Source organism: Hoplias malabaricus, chromosome 4, assembly GCF_029633855.1.
Source record: "Hoplias malabaricus isolate fHopMal1 chromosome 4, fHopMal1.hap1, whole genome shotgun sequence".
NCBI classification, from domain to species: Eukaryota; Metazoa; Chordata; class Actinopteri; order Characiformes; family Erythrinidae; genus Hoplias; species Hoplias malabaricus.
Window position 1 is genome coordinate 64,479,027 of NC_089803.1, and position 24,627 is coordinate 64,503,653.

Here is a 24,627-nt window from a genome sequence, read left to right on the forward strand (position 1 = left end):
TTAAAGAGAATAAACACTAATAAACAAAATGCTTATTATTCTTTTAGCATCTTATTTTTCCTTTTATTTTGTAACCAGTTTTAACACTATTGTCCCTAAGGGTAAAAGCAGTGTAAATGTACCTATAAAATGTACAACAGTGGTTTTAAAGTCCAGTTGTGTTCTCTAAAGGTACATTATATTCTCTTATCTGGAAGGATAGGTGAATATTTGTAAGCATTCATTAGAGAACTGTGCAAAAATAAAAGAATACAAATATGTTGCCTGTGTAAAGGTACAGAATAAGTACCCTTGAAAGTACCACCAGTGTTTTTTCTGACAATGTTTATGAACTAAAAACAAAATTGGCTCTTTACCATTGATGAGCTCCATTAAACATCAATTTGTACCTTGTTAACATTCATTCATTAATTATCTGTAACGGCTTATCCAGTACAGGGTCGGGGTGCATCCAGAGCCTACTTGGAATGATTTGGCAAGGCAGAAACATACCCTGGAGAAGGTGCCAGTCCTTCACAGGGCAACACACACACACAGACCTCTGGACATTTTGGAGTCGCCAATACACCTACTAACGTGTGTTTTTGGACTGTGGGAGGAAACCAGTGCACCCTGAGGAAAACCACATGGACACGGGGAGAACACACCAAACTCCTCACAGACAGTCACCCAGATCGGGACTTGAAGCCACAACCTCCAGGTCCCTGGAGCTGTGTGACTGAGACACTACCTGCTGCGCCACCATGCCGCCCTTCTTTGAAGTATCTTTTTCCTGCCTTACGCCCAATGATTCCAGGTAGGCTCTGGACTCACCGCGACCCTGAACTGGATAAGCGCTTACAGATAATGAATGAATGAATAATGTAATATAATACCATCCTCTCTGGCACGCTGCTCAAATAGTTGTAAAGAAGCAGTCTTCATCTGTATCTATAGTTTTGCATAAAAGAGTTTTGCTGAGCTCACAACCTTGTGGACATGATAACCCATTTAACAGTCCTGTCCAGAATGACTGGTTTCAATGCAGATTTAGATTGAGCCTCTGTTTACTTCCAAGGTGGGGAGCCTAGGAGTGAGGTGCAAGGAGCCGAAACAGTTCTAGGTTGAATGGGAAAGTAAATCTAAAATGTGATATCTTGTAACATCACAAAAACTACTAATTCAATTTTTTTTTAAATTATCTTCTGTATATGAAAATTGAAAATACTGTTTCATACTATAGCACCCTCATTTAAAAAAATGCTTATTTATTTTATGCTGAAAAAGTTATTTTTATTTACATAAACAAGACTGAAGCAGGCCTGTTCTTATTTATGTTTAAATCCCACAAGGTATTTTTTAATATTTTCTTTTCAAACCAGTTTCATTATATTAATATGCTTAGGTTTGTTATTCAGTTCTGCTATCAACTAATCACTCCTTCTACATAGCGGCAAGACTAAATGTGTAAAGTTCAATAGTGAGGTGACACACTAATTCATTCATCTTCTGTAACTTCCTCATCCAAAGCTGGGTAATGGTTGGTCCAGAGCCATCATTGGGTACACAGAATCATTGGGTGCAAGGCAGGAATGCACCATGGACAAAATGCCACGCCATCACAGGACATAATGTAACACCCATTGTAATAAACTGGTACAAGTTTCAATTTTGTATCTCAGATATTACTGACAAGGCTGACTAATGTCAGGGTGATTTGAGACAAATCCAATGAAACCATTCTGTTTTAACTGACTATACACCATAGACAGGGCAGAGAGATTAGTCTTAAAATCACAAAAGACTGTGTTTCAGAAACCATTCCTGGTGTAGAGGAACAGTCAGGACATTGAGAGGTTCATATAAAATTGGTGTAGTTCATTGGTGGTTGGGTAGAGTTCATAAACATTTGTGTTGTAGACATGTTAACCCAATTCTTATCACCACTACTGTAAAGAAAGCAGAATTGACACATTTCTCTACAGTCAATAATTTCACATCAAAAAACTATCCATCATTGTTTTTAAACTGCAATAGTGACACACAAAATCAGAAGGTAATGAACCTGAAAATATAAAGACAGTTTCTTTGTGAACCAGTACAAAATAAAGAGTTAAAAATAATAATAAAAAAATGAATATTTAAATCCTTGAAGAAGTCACAAGTCACTGGGATGTGAGTCTGGATCAAGTCTTGAGTCACTGAGTCAACTCAGAATCAATTCTAGAGTCTCAGTGATGTGAGTCTAAGTCAAGTCACTCAGATGCAAGTCATAAGATGAGTCAGATGTTACGTGCCTTGACTCTTTTTATGATTTATGACTGTATGGAGTGCTCAGTGCTCTTTAATCTGATCATCCTCCTCCAGTTTGCGAATTTCTTCTTTCAGAAAGTTGATGTTTTCTCTGGAGGCTTTGAGTTTCTCCTTCAGTTCTGTGATCTCAAGACTGGTTTTCTTCTTAGCCACTTCCAATTTCTCCCGTGTTCGCATCTCCAACTCTGCAACTAATACAAAAACATATCAGTTTATTAATAACATTATCAGTTTCCGACTTATGGAGGACTCCAAATTAAAAATGTGTGTGTGTGTAACTCACACTCTGTTTCATGTTTATATGCTCCCAGGGTCAGTTGTCTGCTGGTGTTTAACAGCTGCTGCATCATTGCAGTTGGATCCTGAAAAATCTAAAAAAATAAATACATACAAAAACATTAGTTTTATTGATAAAACATTGATTGGAAGTATGGGTTTTGACACTTAAATGAAGTATAAACTGCTCTGCTTCTGAAAACTGTCACAAGCAAAAGCAGATTTGAGTGAAAATTAGGGAAATGCCTAATTTCTGCCTTGTTACCACAGTACTAACATGAAGCAAGCCTTAATTCAAGCAGCTATTTTAATAATGACTTAATAAAAGAAAAGTATCCAAGAGGAAAAGAGTCGATGTTTTTCCCAATGGTTGGATTTACCATTTCATCATAAAACTCAGAGACAACAGTTTTCTTGGGCATCGCACTGGAGTCAGACTGAAATAACTTCAGCAGGTGATATAGAGTAACCTACAGACAAAATGTACATAAAAACAAAATACAGTGTGGAGTTAAATATATAAATTGTGGTATATTCAGAATCACTTTATTTTACCAAGTGTATTACAAGTAAAAAGAATGTATCTTGGCAAGGATAAGCATTATTTATAATACTCAAAGATTTAATAAAGAGCAGATCCAAAAGATCCAGGCAAATGCAACCAAAGGACACATGTTTATGGTTTGACCACAATAAAAATATACTATTGCTTGTGGTATATTATTTTTTTTGCATTCAGCTGTATGCATATAAGACTCGAAAGTGTCCGTAGGTGTGAGTGAATATGTGTGTGTGTCTGTGTTGCCCTGTGAAGGACTGGCGTCCCCTCTAGGGTGTATTCCCGCCTTGCGCCCAATGATTCCAGGTAGGCTCTGGACCCCCCGCGACCCTAAATTGGATAAGCGGTTACAGATATTGGATGGATGTATGCATATAAGACCATTTTGCATTAGCCTTCATTCTTTGCTGCTACCAATTTTATGTTTTATTTATATATTTCCATGCAGTCTAGTGGCCTGTATCATTCTTCAGTATAACTGGTATAGAAGATGCTGTTATTAATGTGATATAAAAACCAAATAAATGTTCTACTCACAGGTCTCTCATTGGGATCAATAAAGAAGATTTTAATAATAATCTCAAATTCTCCCCAGCCGGTCTCCGTTATCTCATATGGGGGCTTAGTAACCACTGGAATGAATAAAAATACAGATTAATAAAACTGAGCTGGGTGATAAAATAACAATGAAATGTAAAACCTCATCAAATGTACATTTTTACTGATTTTCAAACCAAAATCAAACTTGAAAACACTGCAAATAAATTCTTGTAATATTTACATTTATATGCAGTTTGACAAAAAAAAATTTTAAAAAAATTCACAGGCCAAATTTTATGCCCCTCACATTTGACCAGGAGGGCACAAAATTGGAACACAGGCACACAGATGGAAACAACCCAAAATATGAGAACCCTCAAAAGTATCAAAGGAAAAATAAATCAATTCATAAAAACAATTTGATTAAATTAGTGAACAAAAAAAAAAAAAAACAGTAGCGTAAATGATGAAATACCTCGTAAAGGATTCCCATAACTCTCATGGAGTTTGAACTGGATCTTCTTGACATAAGCAGACATATCCTGAGGATTAATTAAGTCTGTTTTAGGGTTGGGTTATTACTATCTACTATCATTTATTGATAAATACAGTGAACAATGAACTATAAATGGCCTGGTTTTTGTGCTAAAACAAAGAGAAGGTAAAACACATGTACCTGCAAAATGTCAACTTAAGTTTACTGTTACCACACAGTTCATCCGTGAAGGTAAATAAATGTGTTGCATATTAACAACCGCCTAGCAAAACCCTAGAAACCACCAGGGATACAATAACAACCAAATACAGACTCACAATTACTATAAGAAATCAAGACACACACACACACACACAAGTGTATTATATATATATATATATATATATATATATATATATATATATATATATATATATATATTTATATATAAATATAAACACAGGTGAAGATATCATAACATAAATAAATATGTATGTAATAGGTGCCAAACAGTCATGGGACTAAGCCCAAAATTCCGCAATTTCCTTTGATAGAAATGAAAAGTAAAAAAATCAAATAAAACAATATAAATGACAAAAAAAAAAAAGAAAAGAAACACTGATATCAAGTCCTGTGGTAAATTAAATGGTTCCAATCCTGATGCATTTCTGCTAGGTGTTTTTCTAGGTGTATCACTGCTAAGCTCGTCTAAAATTAAGACGTACAATACATGGGTTATGTTACTTACCTCATTTCTGTACGGTTTCACATATACAGTCCACTGATGTGTGTGACCATCCTCCTCTCTTTTCTTTCCAAAATAACGAGCAACATTTCCAAACACAATAGGCTTCACAATCATTACTCCCTGGTGATAAACACAGAAGTTATTAGTTTATCATCTTATACATTTGTACTATTACGTTATACACCAGCTCTTTGTGCATTGCTTCCGTCTTACTGATATTTCTTAATTTAATTAAGTTTTTAATGTTAGGTATACATTTTTTGTTTTGGTTTTCATTCTTTCGTTTAGTCATTCTGCGCGATTTCAATTATTTCTTGCTTTCAAGATATTTTAATCTACGCAATATTTTTTTCATTTTCTATTTTTTTCACATTTTAGTTTATTCTTTTTTTTATATTTTTGCTATTTGTACATTTCCTTTCTTTTCTTTTCTGTATTTTTTATTACTTGTTTCTATTTATCCTTGTACTTGGCAGCACAGTTTTATACCTTACAGTGAGCTGGCAAATTTGGATCTTATATTCGCCCGCTCCTTTTTGGAATTACTTGTTCCACCTTAAGTGGTGTAGCAGCAACGTGAGAGGAACTTAAGGTGGAACGGTAAATTCTCAAACCACCCCGGCGCTTTCGGCTAAATTGACTGTTCGTTACCTTCATACGTCCTCCTGAATCTGGACCAAACTCAGCCATCCTCTTAAACATAGTATTTAGAGAGAAATATTTATTTAATTCGTATTAGTTTACGCAAAGATAAAACCACAATTGTAGTTTAACGGAATAGACTGAAACAGCCATGAATCACACCGCAGCCATTCGCTACATAGCTGTGCTTTTATTATATAAAGAGGGGTCTCCTCATGAACAAGGTCCAACACTAGATTACAAAATAAAAGCTCCGCTTATTTGTTCTTCAAAAATGAGGGAAAAAAACATGATTGGTGTTTGTATAATTGATAGATAATTTATCAGATGTTATATTATTTATTTATTTTAAGCAAATGTTAACTTAACATATATTGTATATTTACTGTACTAAAGTTGAGGACTGCCCCAGTGCATCATCTATTCTCATATTTGTTTAAACTGAGGAAACCTGACTCGTTTCTAGAATACCAGAAATTACTCAATTAGCGTTACTTGAGCTTATCCAATAAATAATGTTGAAGAACATTCCTGTTGAACAAACCTCGACGTGAGGCTAAGGTATTTAGCTAGCTCATAAATAAAGAGGGTATTCCAAATACACGAAATATGGTTGAAATTTGACAAAAAGTAATTTCTCTCTGCTCTTATTGGATAATCTTGACTTCGAGCCTTAAATTCCCCCTTAAATATACCGCCCCCAGCCCCGCTTTACGGTACACCCACATGAGCGAGATTTTTTAAAGGAACCACCTTATGTTGATGCATGTTGAAACTGGGGAAATTGTTAGTGTGCTGTCAACTGTAACACTGTTGTAGCTGTTGCTTAACCTGTCTATTTTTCAAAGAAGTAATTAGTAAATACCTGTTTAATCTATAAAGCTGCTGTTTTTGTTTGCGTGCTTGTTTACTTCGCATGTGCTTTTATTGTGAAGCGCGTGCTCGCGCGTTGCTGCTGCAGTGAAATGGCGGACGGTGTGGATCACATCGATATTTACGCGGATGTCGAGGAAGAGTTTAATCAGGTAAAAACGGTACAAACACAATAAGAACAATCCCCTAGTAATGTTTACGACGGGTTATCACTGCTCTGGGTTCTCTGCGTGGTTCCCGGGCGTTTTACACGTCTTTGATATCTATGTGTGAGACGTCTGTATTGCTAAAGGCTAACGCTAATGGCGCACCAAAGAAAACCCTACAAACGGCAGCTATTTCAGCTCTAATCAGTGCGGAAAAACGCACTGAGAGCCCCATGGGTAGTTCCATGGCCGTCTGCGCTTTAACAACACGGTGTATCGGCGCTCTGTGAAAATGCATCATTAGCGCGTGATCCAGGAGGTGCGTGAGTGCGCGCGCTCCATTGTTTGCACTAGTCTCTTTCGCGCGGCGGATGTTTATAGGAGGCCTTGCTATTTAAACTAAAATAACGATGAAACGAAGTGTAAAGGCAGATTGTTGAGCGGCTTTTTTATTTTTTACATTTTCAATTGCTGAGCTAAAATATAGAGACATTTTCATATATATTTTAATATGTATATAGTTAAATGTGGTTGTTTTTTAAAGAACACGCGCATGTATTCCAAACACGGGGATACTATTAAAGTTTATTTACACACATCATAAGACTCTGTCCCAGAACAAATGTGCACCAAACGCATTCATTTGTAGAATGCAGAGCCGGTTTGTTTATTTTATGTAAAGCTTGGATTTTGTTGATGCACAAATCCACATACGCAGCTGCTTTTGCACGCGCACGGTAACGTGCTTTTATTTTGCATTATGATGAGACAGGCGCACACCAAATAATAAATGTTTGCTTTAAAAACAATTCCCTTGTTGCTGCAGGTTTATTTGCTGTTTTTACTGATTGGGTTTACTCTGGGGGCAAAGGATCCTGTTTACTGAAACTGAATTATAATTCTCTCTGAACATGAGCAGCTGTCTGAGAGATGAGAATTTACACTCTGATGGAGCAGCTCTTTCAGCTCTAAAATTGCTCTTCATTCGGTAGAATTGCTTGTTTACCTTTTACCATGATGTCTACACCATCTGTTGCAAAACATATAATAAAACCTATGCAGCATGGTTGTGGTTGGTATGTAATCGTTGTGTACTTGACCAATTAAGGAAATGGGTGCAAGATAAATTCAGCTAAAACAAGGCTCAGTATTCTGATTATGTAAACAAACAAACAAAAAGAAAAACAGAAATATCTAAGTTCCAAGTTTTGCTATTGTTTTATTTGTTTTTATTATTTAGTTATTAGTAATTTTCTTTTTAGCAAAGTTATGTTAACAATTCAGACCATCGGAAGTTTGTATGCATGTAATATCACCTAACTTAATAAACCAGAGTATACATTTGAAGTATTAAAATATTGGTTACAAAAATGATGTATGTCATTTGAAGTCTTGGGCTATAATTATAAAGGTTTGTGTGTTTTTACAGGAATCAGATTACCCTGTGCATGAGCAGATTGACCTCTATGATGATGTAATCTCTCCCTCGGCCAATAATGGCGACGCTCCTGAGGACCGGGACTATTTGGATGCCCTGCCAGCACCGGGCGGCTCAGAGGGAAACAAAGCTTCGTCCAACGTTGTCTACACCTACACTGGCAAAAGGATCGCCCTCTACATTGGAAACCTCACCTGGGTTTGTTGTATTTTTGCTCTCAAGATCTTGGTACATAGTGTGAGTTTGAGCTGTTGCAATTTTACATAATGTCTGCACTTTTGTACCAGGTGCACACTTGGATTTTTATGGTTAAAATTGTTTTTACGGTTTTACCCAGCATTCTCCCCTGAGTACAGGCTAAATACCAGGTTTTATTTTTGATGCTACAGAGTATAAAATACAAGGACTGAGCAGTAGATGCATGCATACACATGCAGGCCTTGGGGTGGAGTTTGTATTTTTCAAAATCCCTATTCCCATTTCATTTAGTCCATGTTATTATTTGAACTTTTGTTTTTGAACTATTTTGTTTATTTAGTTAAAATAACTTAATTTAATTTGAAAACTGCATTTCTGACTCTAAAGTTTTAATGCCAGCTAAAAACGGTTAAATCTGAGGCAGATAGTTGTTGTATCGTATTAAGTTTTGCTTGAATTATTAAGATTGAACTAATATAATATTAAACTGGTATATTATTTTAGTCTGCTTGTTGAATGAAGCACAATTCATTTGTCATTATTTGGTTCTCTCCTATACAGTGGACCACAGATGAAGATCTAACAGAGGCTATTCGCTCCATAGGAATTAATGATGTTTTGGAAATAAAATTCTTTGAGAACAGGGCAAATGGACAGAGTAAAGGGTGAGTAAAGGCCTGTTGACATCATGCAAGATTTCTTTGTGCATAAAAGAAAAAAATGCTAGTTTTAACATGGTGGAGCCTTCAGCACTGTTAACTCTGAAAGAACAGCGATGACAAAGGTGACTATTCATACTGCAGAAAAGTTCAGGGCAATTTGCACACACACGAGTTGGTCAAATATAATAGGTATGTGTATGGATATAGTTTATTAAGAAAAGAGCAATAATGCAAATACTGATGAGGTAGGAGATATTGCACCAATGAAAACATGGGGTAGTTTATTCTCTCAATTATTGTTTTAGAGAAAATCTGCAGTAAAATATTTCATTATGAATTGCATATTGTAAGTGAAAATGTCAAGAGTAACAGCTTTTGTAATGGTGCAAAGTGGTTGTGAGTGTAGTGATATCATGGATTAGTATATTGTACCTGAAATGGAACGTAAAATGTATGTTGTGATCCATGTTTGTGGTTTCTTTAATATTGAGGCGACTGCTTAAAATTGTCTAAATTTTTAAAAAAGTCAATAAACTTTATTTCCTGCAATGTTTCCTGTGTTGTTTTTGTTTAGGTTTGCTTTGGTGTGCGTGGGTTCTGATGCTTCCTCCAGAAAGCTACTGGATCTCCTATCGAAACGAGAACTTCATGGGCAGAACCCTATAGTTACTCCCTGCAACAAACAGTCCCTCAGCCAGTTCGAGCTACAGTCACGGAAAAGTGAGAAATGATAAAATAACACATTACACTAGAAGTTTAGTAACATTCACATAAGTTTGTTCAATTCCGCGATCATATGTTAGTCTCTCAAATATAAAGATGAGTATAAAACTGAATAGTAATAGTTACAATAAAGAGAATAATAAGCACTACTTTTAAAGTGTAAAATATAACAATATAAAATATAACCTACCCTCTGTAGGTACTCAGTCAGGTCAGATGTCCGGTGAGGGGAAGGCTGGTCCCCCAGGCGTGGGACCCCGTGGAGGGTTTCCTCTGGGTCGAGGTCGAGGGCGGTTCCCTGGACCCTCAGGCCCTGGAGGAGACAGATTCCCTAGCCCAGTTGGACCCGGAGTGGCCCCTCCACACTTCCCGGGTAATTATGCTCCACTTATACGCCTTACAGACAATTAAACCCACTATGTAGGCTTTCCTGGTAATTACAAAGTTTTTATTCCATTTCAATTTTGTGAACTGCACTTTGATGTTTAGAGAACACTTGGGGGAGCAATGTTTATCGCTCTCCATTCAGGAATTGCTAGCTTAATATAATAATATATTGACTTAGTTCCTGTTCAGCAAATTAAACAATTGAAAATGTGTTTCATCCTCACAATATTTTATTATTTTTGTGTGTTTGGTGGGGGTTATGGTTTACAACTATCAGAATTAATTAATTATTATGGCACAGCAGTATAGTAAATGTACATTATTATTGTTTTGCTTTATTCATCTTAGTAAATAGTGAAACAATTTTTAGTATTATTAGTCTGTATATATGTTTGTTCGTTTTTTTTCTCCTTATTTTTAAAATAAGTTTTCAATATGGTTTATATTTGTGTATGTTTTTAGGAGGTATGCAAGGTCCCCCCCGGCCCCCACCTGGTCCTCCTGGTCCCCCTGGGCCCCCCGGTCCCCCTCCTCCTGGTCAGGGATTAGCCCCGCCCCTGTCTGGCCCCCCTAACAGAGGAGACCGCCCTCCTCCCCCGGTCATGTTTCCTGCTCAGTTTGGACAGCCTCCTTTAGGCCCCATGCCTCCAGGCCCACCCCCACCTGGATATGGCCCTCCTCCAGGTCCACCCCCTCCCCAACAAGGTCCACCACCTCCAGGGCCCTTCCCCCCACGCCCTCCTGGCCCGATAGGCCCACCTCTTGCATTAGCCCCACCCCCACACCTGAGGGGGCCACCCCCTGGAGGCCCACCTCCTGCTCCCCATGTCAACCCCGCCTTCTTTCCCCCACCTGGGAACAGCAACATGCCCACATCAGAGGGCAGAGGACCGCCCCCCAGCGACCCGTATGGACGCCCCCCACCTTATGACAGGGACTATGGCCCTGGGAGGTATAAGAAACACCTCTAACACTAAGTTTTTGTAGTTTTAAAATAAAATTTAATTGAAACTTAAAATTTCAGCTCAGCAAGGACTAACTTCTCTCTCGCTCAGGGATATGGATGCTCCTCGAGGCCCTCTGAGTGAGGCAGAGTTTGAGGAGATAATGAATCGTAACCGAGCTATTTCCAGCAGTGCTATTTCCAGAGCTGTTTCAGATGCCAGTGCAGGTAAAACCAAACTAAATAAAAAAATATAGGAGATGAAAGTTAAGAGTTAAGTTGTAAACCTTCCTTTCAATGTGCAGGAGTGGTAGCTTTCTATTGCATTGATGTAACAAAGAGAAATCCAGCCATGACCCAAAATTCCTAATATTGTCATGACACCACTACAAAATAACCATTTAATTTCAGTGGACTATGAAAGAAAAATGCATTCTGTGCATTTCTGTGAAATTCTGTGAAATTGTTGATTTATTGTTGTGTGTTTTGTGGTTCTAGCCGATTATGGAAGTGCTATTGAAACACTGGTGACAGCGATTTCGTTGATAAAACAGTCAAAGGTTTCTGCTGATGATCGGTGTAAAGTGCTGATCAGCTCCCTGCAGGACTGTCTCCATGGCATTGAATCTAAATCCTACGGCTCTGCTTCCAGGTAAACCACCTCAGCTCACCTGCTTTAGTCAGAGTAATTCAGGGACCTCATGGCTTGTAAACCTTTCAGATACACACACTACACAATTTTTAAAAAATTGCTCCAAAAGTGGCACAATTCAGTGCTTTGCATCAATGACACTGTTCTTCTTGTTTCTATTATTTAATTGCAGCTCATGGTATTTTAAAAGTTAAATAAATGAATAAAAGAGAATATTTTTTCCTCAGCAGACGGGAGCGTTCCCGGGAGAGAGATCACAGCCGTTCCCGAGAGAAAAGTAGACGCCATAAATCCCGCAGCCGAGATCGGCACGAGGATTATTACAGAGAACGCAGCCGAGAGAGAGACAGGCACAGAGAGAGAGACAGGGACCGGGAGAGAGACAGGGACAGAGAGAGGGAGTACCGCCATCGCTAAAAATAACAGGGTAAAGGTGCGTACGTCTGTCTGTCTGTTTCTGTCTTTTATTACTCCATTTATTTAACCAAGAGAAGAAACATCAAAACCATTCCTAAAGAACTTTCAACTGGAAATATAAGGTAAGATCAAGGTAAGACACATACAGCTCCCCACACACTGAAGGTTTTGGTTTTTAATCTCTTTTTTTTTTCTTTTTTTAACATAAAATCAAGTATGTTAATTCTCAATTTTATATTTATTTATTTATTTTTAATTATCTATTTCCTTGTCATTCCATACTGACACCAAAGGCCATGATAAGTTGAAATATTTCCATAAAATTTGGAATAACCTCAATTTCCGTCAAATTACATTTTATAGAATAAGTTAAATAATGAAAAACGTTTATTTTTTAACTCTACAGGGAATACAACGTAATATTGGCATGTTGGAAAGAAATAAAAGTTTAATTTAAAGGATTTCTACTTATTCAGAGAAAATCCTTGTATTGAATGTCTAAAGTCTGCTATTTTAAAGTGTAATAGACGTTACGGTATTCTCACATATGTCTTAAAATCCATAGTACAAATTGGCCCTGGAACATTATTCTTTATTCAAAAGATTGTCAACATTGAGATCTGCAACTTGTGTGTAGATTTGTCCTGGAATTTTTGTATATAGTATATTTCCAGGAAGTCATACTTGGTGGAATGTGATGTTGGTTGATACTCCAATGGGTTAAACTTTCAAAACAATATGCCTTTTAAATCTTACTGAGATTTAGCTCATTGAATTAATAGTAATTCAGAAGTAAAACGTGTGTTCTGTAGTATGTTTGTTTAAAAATAAAAACTGACTAGGGAGCCCAAATTTTCAGTGCAACTGTATTATATAGATTGTGTTTGTGTCCCACTTACAGTGTCAATCTAGTTGTAAATACCACATTAAGTATTTAGTTCAAAAATGAAATGTGTTACACTGCTTTAAGGGATATTTAAGGGATACTGAAATTTGATTCATTCTCTTAAATTAGACATCACTCTATACCTGTGTTTTAAGTAATTGTTAGAATTGTCAGTGGGTGTTTTATAGTTTTGTTTTGTTTTTTTCCAGACTTCAAATTGTTGGCCATAATACATTTTTTGTGTGTTTTTCAAATTTCTGTGTGCTACCATATCTTTTAGGTAGTAACTTTCCAGAAAAGTGAAGTTTACAAAAGTTGTTATTGAAGTAGTTATTGCACAATTTCAAGTTGCATGAAGTTGTGCTTTTTCATATAATTAAGGGCATCAAATGTGTCATAAATTGTCCAAAAGAAATTTGAAATTTGTAAAATGATTTTGTAGATGTAATTTAGACTGTTACAAATTACAGAAACACACAACTCTATTTTCAAATGCCTTTTTATGGCCATTACTGACAAAGTTGCATTTGAGAATGTTGGGTCTTTTAAACCATGTTCCTGATGCTGTTTCTGGTGTAATGGTAGTAATATGGTTGATTTAATTGGTAGATTAATGAATACATTTTTTGTGTATGTTTGAAATATTTGAATGGCCCTAAATTGATTTTATAATATTTTTAAATAGTCTTGTTAACAGGAAAATTTGCTGCTTAGATTTTAATGTGCCAGTGGCAGAGCTGCCACTTGTATGTAGATATTATGTCCATTTTTGGCCATTCCACTGTACAGCTCACTATTTTAGGTAAGGTTATGTTTAAACGTTTGTGAACCCTTTAGATTTTTAAAAATTGTTAACTAAATTAAATTGCGATCAAATCGTCATATATGCCATTGAGAATTTGTTTTTGTTTATTAATTGAACAAGTTGCAATTAAAAGACATTTGGGCAAAAGGCATGCAGTAACGTATGACTCTTTTGAACAGTAAAAACCAAACAAACATATATTTGTAGAATTTCCAGATTCTGTAGAGTTCTCATTTTCATATCTAAATATGACAAATTATGTTGCTGCTATGTCAGTAGAACCACTCCAATCCTGATACTACTGCCACTGCTTCACAGTTGGTGTGATGTTTTTATTCTAGAGTGCAGTGTGTTGGTGTTGAGAGGTATAGCTTTTTGATTTCAACAGTACAGTTCTGTTATTTGCCTTTTAAGTGTAGAGTCTTCCATTAAGTTAATGTTCACTTAGCATTCAGTACGGGAATATATATATATATATATATATATATATATATATATATATATATATATATATATATATATATATATATATATATATATATATATATATAATATATGTGTGTGTGTGTGTATATATATTTTACTTTCATTCATTCTTGATCTGGATGAAAAACTGATCACTTTTTAGGCCTGTTTTAAGTGCAAATTCTAATGGGTTCACAAACATTCTAGCATGACTGTACTTGTATTTAGAAGATAACGTAGTGTTGTGATATACCAGTTTAATCAAACTGTGGAAAAGTTGAGAAATTTAAAAAAGAAGAAAAAAAGAGGTTACGCTTGTAGCTACATTTCATTTGTTTCCACAGTTTGATATGTCTGCATTGAATGGAAAATATGTATGAAAAGAGATCAGGTTCAATTAGTTCCTTTTTTTTATATATATATATATTTGTTCATGAGAGAGATTCTCATGGTAAATACATTTTTGCAGGATATTTGTCATAGATATTTTCATTAATTTTAAAAGTAAAAATGTTAAATATAGAAATTCCACTCCATTTGCATTGGTGGTATGGCACTTAATAATCAAACACCTGGACTCCATTAGCTGTCATGAACCAACTTATTTCACATTGGCTTATCACACTAATGCACACAAACCACAAAGTGCTAAAGAAGTTTGTGGTGAATAGAGTGGTATTTCTATCATGCAAATATATGGTAATTTTTTTAATGTTGTGGAAAATTAAGCTTGTTGCTGTTTTTGTCTTTTTCTTTTGCATACACAAGAAAATTGCAAATACTGTTTTAATGTATAATATAGATTTAGTTTTAGTTTGTGGCTGTGAATAATAATTATCTTCTGCTGCTATGTATTTTATCTAAATTGATCTGAACCCAGTATTGCTCAAAAATGAAACTATCTAAAATGTATTATCAGTTGTTAATTGACCAACCATGCCAAATTGCCTTCTAGTCAATCCCAGTTGCACTTTATTGTTTTAAATGTGGTCCATTTCGGGAAAAATTTTTTCTCTGAGATTTAACTTTAGAAATATCAGGATGTAGATTGAGGGGCAGATTTATTAAGTTATCCATAAACGTAATCTGAACGATTGTGTTTCTGGTGATTATTTTCAAAATTTGCTGATGAAAAATCTTACATTTTTCTCTTGTGTCCATTGGACATGTTCAAATGATATTTTATTAAAATAAAAAAAAAATTTTGGGAATTCCTTTAGTTAAAAACAAACTGTAATAACATTCCTTAATCTCAGGCATATTCGTAGTTAAAGGAATCTACTTTTATGCAGTTCCAGTTTATCAATTCATATTTGGTTCTTAGTCTTTTCTTGTGTTTCTTTTTTTGTTTGTTTGTATGTTTTATTTGAATGTTTTTCTTTCTTTTTTCATTGGTTTGCTGTGCCGTTTGCTCACACTTTAGACTTTGAAACCTTATTTTATAAGAAAACTTTGAAAACTTTATTTTAAACCAAGAGTATCCCAAAGAAAATGTATTCATACAAACGTCAGTTCCTGTACTACTTTTGTAGTCTACTAATTTACTTTAGTAGTGCGTAATATTAAATTTCAGTAGAGTTTAATTCAACATAAATGGAGTGAAGTTGGTAGAATTCTCTCTTTAAACTTGATAAATCTGCCCCAGGGGTTCAAAGGTTTCTCCTTGGTTAAACAAAGTTGTTTGTGCTGGACAATGTCTTTGGAACAAAATTGTCTCATACTATTTTTTTGCTGGCCACAGAATTAATGAAAAGTCATTTAAATTATTTAGAGTATGTTGTTTTTGCATGAAAAGTGACTTTTGGTGATTACAGTTGAAGGCTGTAATCAAATTTGGCATTACATATTGGCAAAAAGTTTGGAAACTGCTGTTTTAAAAATATTTTCATGGTCCTTTGAGTGCTTTTATTATTTCTTCTTATAGGTTTATAAGTTTAAAGACAAGCTTTTTTATTTTTTATTCTTTTTTTTTTGCAGATTTGCTTATTTAATTACCATGAAATAGTAATGTAAAGCCAGTGTCTTATTTATAATAGGGCTTAGTGTGAGATTTTGTGCTTGACAGTAAAGGCCTTTACACACCAACTGAGATTTACTTGTGCAATTTCTGACAATTTAATTTTTAACATATAAGAAGAGACACTGCGAACCAGATTTAAAATAAATAAATAATGTGATGAAATGTTTAAAAAAAAGTTTAATTGTGAATATGCGCCTTTGACATAAACTCCACCAATCAATGCTGTTTGTGGTTTCATGTCCTCATTTTTAAAAAAAAGAACAGATTGTTTTTGTTCATCAAGAATGGTATCTGATGTATGTTTTTGATTATCTGCCATTTAGTCTCATTTCATGTCAGATATTTGCACATTTATTCACATAGGTTTGAGTGTGTAACTGCCTTTAAATACAAAACTGCCATCACATTTCATCCAACATTCAGAGAACATTTTAAAGTCACTTGTGAAGTTTGTGTTTGTAGGTGCTTTAGGTTTGCATTTGAACAAATGTCAGTGAATGTAAAACCTATCTTTATCTTGCAGTTAAATTGCTTTAACATTGCACTCTTTATTTAGCCCCTTTTGCTTAATAATATATGGATTAACATTTGAAATTTTATAGTAAATATAAATTCATGTAGTTGAGAAGTTTAAAGGTTGTGTAATTTTGAAGTACAATTTTAAAGTAGTTTAATTGCACCTGGTTCCAGTAAGATGATTAGTTTTAGAACATTGTTAAAGATTTTTTTATATTATGAGCCACAGGTTTAGTTAATGAGTTACTAATGCGTTTTTAAATTTGAATTCTGTTTAGTCATGTCGCCCCTTTGTGTTTCCTAAACCTGAGTTTTTCAGGTTTTTGTTTTTGTTCATTTTTCCCTCCCTTTCCCATGTTTAGCAATAACTCCTTTTGCTTTCCATTTTAAGTTGATTGAATATTAGAATATTTATCCTGTAGTACATTTTCTGTCTGAAACTGACCTAACATTTACACTTCCTGCTGTAGTATATCATTTTCTCCTCATCTTCCTCTCTCTGAGTGTTATTACATCACAGGGTTGGACAAATTATAAGAGTAAGTTGTACTCAGTAAAATTAACCAAAAATGGCATTTCTTTTAAAGGATCTTTAGTTGTTAATGTTCAGGTGATTACATTATTTATTGTACACTGCATTTGATATTAATTTTTAAGGGTGTAAGGGTAAGGTGATTATTTAATATGTAACTATGACTTATTTACAATTAAATTAGGATTATTTGTGTAAATTGTGTGCAAGTATTTAAGGACAATATTGGGAAACATTTGTAACATCTTCATGGCTGTTAAGCTTTTAATTAATTTATCTTCTGATTTAATTGCTGATGTTACTCTAGATGTAATTTTGGGCAATTTGTCTATCCCTGTGATTTATATTTAGTTTTTATTTTTTTAAACTTTTTATCAAATCAGGCTTCTCAGTTTATAACATTTTTTTCCTCAAACACCTCATTTCATGATTCACATATTAAAAGGGTACAATTTCATGGCATACATTTAAAGATGTGCAGTATTCAGTTTAGGTGAAGATATTCATTTAATTAAAAAAATGTAGGTTGTATAATAGGTGTAGGTTATAAATACCTTGGTTTCAGATAATTTTCTCCAATATTTTTTTTGGCTGACCCTACAGTTTTAGGTACACAGCAAACCTATTAGTCTTTGGGAGCGAACGTTTTTCTAGACAAATATTTTGTAATGTTATATAATAGGCTATATTACTGACATATCTCTAAATTGAAAGATGGAAAATGAAGTATTTATGTTTAGTAGATTGTTAATTTTATTCAACCTTGCTCTATAAAAATGTTCAAAATCACAACTTTTGAAGGTCAAGGGAAGAATTATGGTGAGGTCTTTTTTGACATGTGTTAGTATAATTGGAAACTTTGAAGTACATTCATATGATTGTATCTTGTCTTCAGACATGTTTAAAATGACTTGCATAACCAGAACTAATGATCAAATATTGTAAATATGGAAATATAATATCTGAATATATAATTTTATAAAAATCTTACCTAAAGTGCTAGTGATTAATGTAAGAGGTAGCATTTCATCTTTATGGATTGGTTGTCCAAAATATTGGTCCCACAGTAGAAGCAGTTTAGCACATAGAGTTATGTTGTTGGGAATTCTCTCTCTGCAAAATATTGAGCATCCTTGAAACTTGGGATTTAAAAGAACAAATTATATACACTTATTGTTCTTCTGCAGTGTAATGTGGTCATGAACAATGCTTATTTATGTTTATATAGTTCTGTGTGACTGATGATTTGAATTTAAAAATCTCTGCATTTCAGGTATTTTGGAGACTTTAATTTTTATTCAGCGGTTCACAGCCTTGTGGTCATAGTGCCCCCTGCTGTTTATGTTTAAAACAGGTTCATTTTGTGTCAGTGAGCCACATAAGGGTGACAAAAGAGAATTTTTACAAGTGAATGCCCAAAACTGCACATTTAGTAGCACCACCAAGCAATGTTCAGTTAATTTCAGATGATGAATTTGTAGTGTGTAACCCAAGTAATCCTGGGTGGTGTTTTGTAATGAAAGAATTGACCTGGATCTTGATTATCATGCCATGGGGTACATAAATGGTTCCGAAAAAAGTCAAGCTTTTGTTGTGTTTACAAGTTAAATGTGAGTAAAGCCACATTATACAAAAGAAAACGAACATTCGTGCACTATTAAACACTCATAAACCAGCATCTGATTTTACACTAGTCAGCTACTGGTTTGATAACTAGTTTGGAACCATTTTGTTTACCACAGGATGCAATAACAGTAGTTCTCAAAGATCAGTTTAATTTCTGTCATGGCTCCCACTACAGTGAGATAATCATTCATACAAGTTACATTGTTTGCAGGTGCTGTTTGCGCAATTGAAATTCATTATCTATTACTTGAAATGTTTTGAACATATCCAGCAGATGGCATAGTTCTCTTGCATTGTAACTTGTACTCTTCTCAGGGATTGCCTGTTTGTGTGACTGTTGTTTAATATTGTCATATGGTCATTGATTACATTTGTATCTGTTCTAGTTTTCCGTGTAGACTCTTTGTGATTGGAATGGCTGTGTGTGTGCGTCTGTGTGTGTGTATGTGTGTAAGTGCAAAAAAAAATAGAGGATTGTTGTGTGTTTTTGGGTTTGAGCCAAACCAAACTGCCCCTTCGTTCTGACACATTTCAGCTGAACGGAAGAGGAAGAGGAGGAGCTCCATTGTAAGCACTCGTCCATCAGCACCCTTCATCCCTCCATCTACATCTGAGAGGACTGGAATTTGCTTCGCGGCGCTCCAGCTGTATAAAAGAAAGGAAAAAAAGTAGATAAACTCACTCTTAATTCCCAACTGCTTTTTTTATTTTTTATGTTTTATTTGATGAGAGATGCCTGTGTAATTGGAAAGAAGAAAAAAGATTAATTTCAACTCAGTGGAATAGTCTGCCTGCTTCTATCCTCAAACAAAATATACAACAAAAACACTTTACTGCTCTTATAATGTGTAATCTGTCGAACGTTTTTATAGGTAACTTTTTTTGTTTCATTCCCCCTCCCCTTTACCTTACTTCATAATGTTTGTAAGTGTCTCTGCCTTGATTTATTATTATTAAATAGACTCTGTGTTGTAATAAAGTGTTTGCTGGGGTTGCCATGTGTTAATATTCTGAATTCCTTACTGTCAATGTTGTTTTTACCACAGTAAAAATAGTCGTGTGCTTGGAGTTGAGTCAGATTTATGTTTGGCTAATGTTATACTTTGGATTGATTGCTAGGGAAGAAAATAATTCAAGCTGTGACACATTGCCTTTTTCAGAATAAAACAAATCCTGGTGTGAGGTTTTCCCAAAATTATTCCAAACACTTTCATTGTTAAATGTGCCAGAAAGGGTTTTTGCACTATGGACTATCAATAGCTTATATTCATAGTCTCCCCCCACCTCTACCTAGCACCAAAAATCATTATTGCCATTTACTAAAGAAATCATTGATGCCTGTTTCAACATTTCGTATATTGAAAGGGTCCTCAGGGGAAAAAAGGAACACTTTTGGCACCTTTTTAATAAAGTATTGTTGACATCTTAATGGTAGCCTGAATAATTTTGGATTGTGAAAACTAACTGAATTGAAAACAGAATTAGCCATCCAACCAGCTGTGACTCCTGCTTGTAAATTTAAATTGTTTTACTTGTCTACCAGATGTTTAGCACTGATTTTACAAATTTTTTTTTTTTTTACTTTTTTTTTTTTATTATTTTATTTCTTTTGTTCTTCCTTTTAGTGTCTTGAGTTTGCTTTGCACCAGTAACGCTGCACAACTTGCACTTTTACCGTTCATGGTTTTTAATAGGCTTATTATAGCATGAGGTATTTGGTTTAATGACCATTTTTGCATTTACAGTGTGACTAATGTCAGAATGTCTGAGTATATTCATTTCTAAATCTTTAATGTTTTGAACTTTAAATGGGCTCAATTTAAATGATTTAGGTGCCCACAAAATTTGCTTCTTGTACTGAATACAGTATGAAAACTTTCAGTTTTTTAGTAAGTGTCAAGGCAATATGTTTCAGTCAACAAAGTTGGGGTTGGATAATAAGCAGAATAAATTGTAAAACAGGTGAAGTATTTGCTGATGAGGAGTATCAGTTGAAAATGTGTGACTGTCAATGAGCGTAATGTCCGTTGTTTTTTTTGGAAGGTCCAGGCTTTAAGGCTTGAATGTTTTATTTTTAACTTGAAACTTGGTACAATGTGCATATTTATTGATTGACTTAATATTTTACATTAATATTTTTTCTTTGTAATGTGGTGCATGTTTGGGGAAATAAGAGATTTCAGTAGTGACATTTTTTCCTGACTTTACATTGTGTCGGTAACAAATATATTTTTATAAATTTTATAAATTAATAAGTTCAGACATTAGGCTGTAATTTAAATATGAATTAATAAAAAAAAAAGTTTATATTAACACAAACTATTAATGTAAACTATGATATCAAGCAGTACAATAATGAGATGTGATGGGCATTTTTGTACTTAACACTTGGCACATACTTATACACATACACATATTTCAGCAGAGAAAATTAAACATGATTTTACAAAAATCTTCATAAAGGTTCTTCTAAATATAACAGCTTCAAATTATCCCAAGAATTTCTCTAATTTTACTCTTTTAAGGCATTTTAAAATGATTAAATGTTGCAAAATGTTAACTGTATTCCTGTTTAGAAGAAATGTTTTGCTATTAAAACTTAATTTTTTATTTAAATTTGACATACCCCTTTTTCACAAGTTAAGATTTCTGCAGTCTTAATGGATGGTGTTACCTGCATCGGCCACCATTTTCCCCCTATCTGAACAATCCGCTTCAGAGTGTCTAGCTTGATTTCCAGACATCAGACGGACTGGTTGAAGATGCTAATCATTCTAATGAGCCTACAGTTGATGGATGAGGAATCAAACCTGAATATGTTGAAAAATTTAATGTTTTGTAGCCTAGGCAGTGATCAACAAGCTTCAGCTCCTTGATTGTGCATTGGTAGGCACTCAAGATGCAAAAGTGCTGGAAAAGTGACCTTTACATAAGTCCCAGGTCTTTCAACTTTGCCAACATTTCAAGGTAAAACTGATTTGTGAGTTAAATTGTTTGGAGATTTTACTGATACTTATTGTCAGCACTCAGAATTGACAGTTGAAAGTTGGAACAAGAGCAATGAGTTTAATTAGAAGATCATCAGATGAAGAAATAGGGTCTGAAGTCTTCATTTTTCTTCATAAGCAGAAGGTAAGTTGTTTATCTTAAATTTATTATTTGATTTTAAACTCAAGCACTGTGTGCATATAATTTATTGGGGCACAATTATGACTTTCTGTAGAAACATACAGAATATTTGAAATTATGTTCTTGAACAATGTATAATTCAATATTGACTTCCTTAGGAAAATGTAATGTTTTGGGTTTGAATCTTGTTGCGTGTGAATCTCAGGTAGGTTTTTGTTTTGATTTCATATGGTATACATTTACACTGATGCAGCTGAACTCAGGAAGTGTTTTTAAGCATGATGCAGTTATTTTTAACAAATAAGCAAATTTAAGTAAATCTATAGAATGTGGCTTTGTTGTGTGCTCATTAATTTCAGTCCCCAAAATTAATCTGGGAGTATTTTGTTGTAGCTGTTTTTGGCAATATATCAATAAATTACTACAAAGTTGTATGAATTTTTTCCCCGCTTTTTCATCATGTATATATTTTACATGTTTTAGTGTACAGCTGTGCTGTTTTTATGCAAACTTCCGTTGAATTATGATTGAAAGCTTTGTGGGTTTTATTTTTCCACAACACATTGTGCGCATCTGATTGTAATACATTTCTCTAGTGTGCTCTAGTTTTTAAGTTGGGGAACAAATACAAAAAAATCTAGCTGGAAATATGACTTTTTTTGTTGCTTAGTTTAACAGCAGTTTTAGCCTTTTGGTTAATAATGCAGTTGCCTTTAATCATAAGAAAACCAGTTATATATATGTATGTATATATAACACTTAATATTAATATAAACACTTAAGTTGAGTGTTGAAAGCCGCTGAGCATTATTTTCTTCTATAATTTTCACACAAAAAAATCAAAGCACACAATTCACACAAGATTTGAAAGTATTTGCACTTAATTGTAAAACCTCAATAAATATTTGACTTAATAAACTGTACTGTAATTGTGTTTTAGAAGCAAATTGTACTTTAGATTTTAAATAGCATCTTTTAAAGCTGCCTACTTTATTTGTATTGATTGTATTTTTGGACCTTGGCCAACACACTCAAAACAAAGTTAAGGCAGCTCTGGTTTAGATTCAAAACTTTATAGAGAGAAAAGCAATTTTACAAAAAAATAAAATAAATAAATAACCGATTGAATCAATTCCTTACATCATCCACAAATGGGTGAATTAGATTTTGATTTTCCAGGGGGTACACAGCAAAGCTGCTGTTGTCATCTAGCCAACTAAGTCCACACTTTTGGATTGTCCTATGTCAGTAAGATCTTTTCTTAGACTGGCTTGGACAGGTAGCAGTTTCACATTCTTTTAGACCCATAATGCCACATACCCAAGAATTGGTGCTATAATGGGAGGCGCTGCTACAAAAGTGCCAGTGTCTCTGGGTTAGCACGACCTTGAATGTGATATTGAACTTATGCCACTGTTTCTTTAGTGATATTTATTCTTTTGAATGAGTAAAGAACAAAGGTTTAAAAGAGATAGTTGTTATTGTAGAACATCAATTGTACATGTCAAATTGAGACATAAAAACAATAAAATGACTCCTTGATTGTACATATATTTTCCATTTTATGAACTTTAATGAGTGATAATTTAATTAGCTCCACTGACCTCATCTATCCTCATTCCACACTGCTCCTCAGTGGGTAGGACTGTCACAGAACTCGTATAATCTGCGTGAAGTATCAGTATTCTCAGTGCTGCAGTGACACTAATGTAGTGGTGTGTTAATGTGTGTTGCCCTGGATCAGACACAGCAGTGCTGCTTGAGTATTAAACACTATCCACAACTTGTTAGTCCGCCTTGTAGATGTAAAGTCAGAGACAGCTTGTGCGTTGCCACAGAGTTTGTCATCTTCTAGTCCTTCATCAGTGGACAGAGGATGCCGACCAAAGGATGTTGTTTGCTAGATATTTTTGCTTGGTGGTCTGATCTCACACCAGCACCAGGTCAGTGTCACTGCACCACTTAGGTAGTCCTGACAAGTGAAGAGCAGGGTGAAATGGAGATGAGAAAGTATGGAGAGAAACAGGTTTGCAATTACAGTCTGTAACTGTAGAACTACTAAGAGTTTCCGCATGGTCAGTGGAGCTGATAAAATGGACAGTGAATGTAGATACAAGGGTGGTGTTCCTAACCCAGTGATAGTTCTGTGTATATGCATTTAGTGGTTTTGAAAATAAATCAGTGGCACTGCATTAGCCCCCTTTCACTTTGTTCAGGTCTGGATCCCTCAAAATAAAATAAAAAAAATATTTTTAAAAATGTGTCACTGTTGCTGCAGTGCTACCCATCCACCACCCATCATACCTACTCTGTGCTGCTCCTGTGAGGGGGGCTGGTGATTGAAGGTCAGGGTGAAAGGAAGCCGATAATGTATGCAGAGCAATAGATGGGTTGGCCGATCACTGTATAACAGTTTGTGTTCACATTGCACTGCTTTATTTCTGAAAACCATGATGACCTTAAGTGGTTTGTCCCCTAGTCCAGCAGTAAGTGTTTTTACTATTGGACATTTCTGTGAGGATTTGATGACGTTCAGTTATGAGAGCATCACTGATGTCAGGTAGTGATCAAAAAGGACACTCCAACATCATCCAAAGGTATTGAATGATGCTCTGTCACTCCACATATTTCCACACCTCCAGTCTAATGCTGGGCCCACACTTGGCATAAATCATTT

The 24,627-nt window shown here is 34.8% G+C and overlaps 2 protein-coding genes across 5 annotated transcripts; one reads left to right on the plus strand and one right to left on the minus strand.

Moving 5' to 3' along the window:
- Positions 1-55: 55 nt before the first annotated feature.
- On the minus strand, positions 56-6,203 carry yeats4 (YEATS domain containing 4). 2 transcript variants are annotated; one of them, XM_066668489.1, is made up of 7 exons: positions 6,077-6,203; positions 4,891-5,010; positions 4,143-4,209; positions 3,665-3,759; positions 2,949-3,038; positions 2,576-2,663; positions 56-2,483 (listed from the first exon to the last, which is right to left on the minus strand). In XM_066668489.1, the coding sequence occupies exons 2-7, from the start codon at positions 5,002-5,004 to the stop codon at positions 2,314-2,316; spliced, it is 624 nt and encodes a 207-aa protein (XP_066524586.1). In that variant the 5' UTR covers positions 5,005-5,010; positions 6,077-6,203; the 3' UTR covers positions 56-2,313. The 2 variants fall into 2 exon arrangements, with proteins under 2 accessions (XP_066524586.1, XP_066524585.1); XM_066668488.1 differs by lacking the exon at positions 6,077-6,203 and adding an exon at positions 5,542-5,710.
- Positions 6,204-6,268: 65 nt separating this feature from the next.
- On the plus strand, positions 6,269-22,826 carry cpsf6 (cleavage and polyadenylation specific factor 6). Of its 3 annotated transcripts, none has more exons than XM_066667235.1 (10): positions 6,269-6,557; positions 7,981-8,187; positions 8,749-8,852; positions 9,424-9,569; positions 9,772-9,945; positions 10,422-10,911; positions 11,015-11,130; positions 11,401-11,554; positions 11,782-11,981; positions 19,357-22,826. In XM_066667235.1, the coding sequence occupies exons 1-9, from the start codon at positions 6,498-6,500 to the stop codon at positions 11,969-11,971; spliced, it is 1,641 nt and encodes a 546-aa protein (XP_066523332.1). In that variant the 5' UTR covers positions 6,269-6,497; the 3' UTR covers positions 11,972-11,981; positions 19,357-22,826. The 3 variants fall into 3 exon arrangements, with proteins under 3 accessions (XP_066523332.1, XP_066523333.1, XP_066523331.1); XM_066667236.1 differs by having other exon boundaries at positions 11,785-11,987; XM_066667234.1 differs by having other exon boundaries at positions 11,782-11,987; positions 19,357-22,824.
- Positions 22,827-24,627: the final 1,801 nt, after the last annotated feature.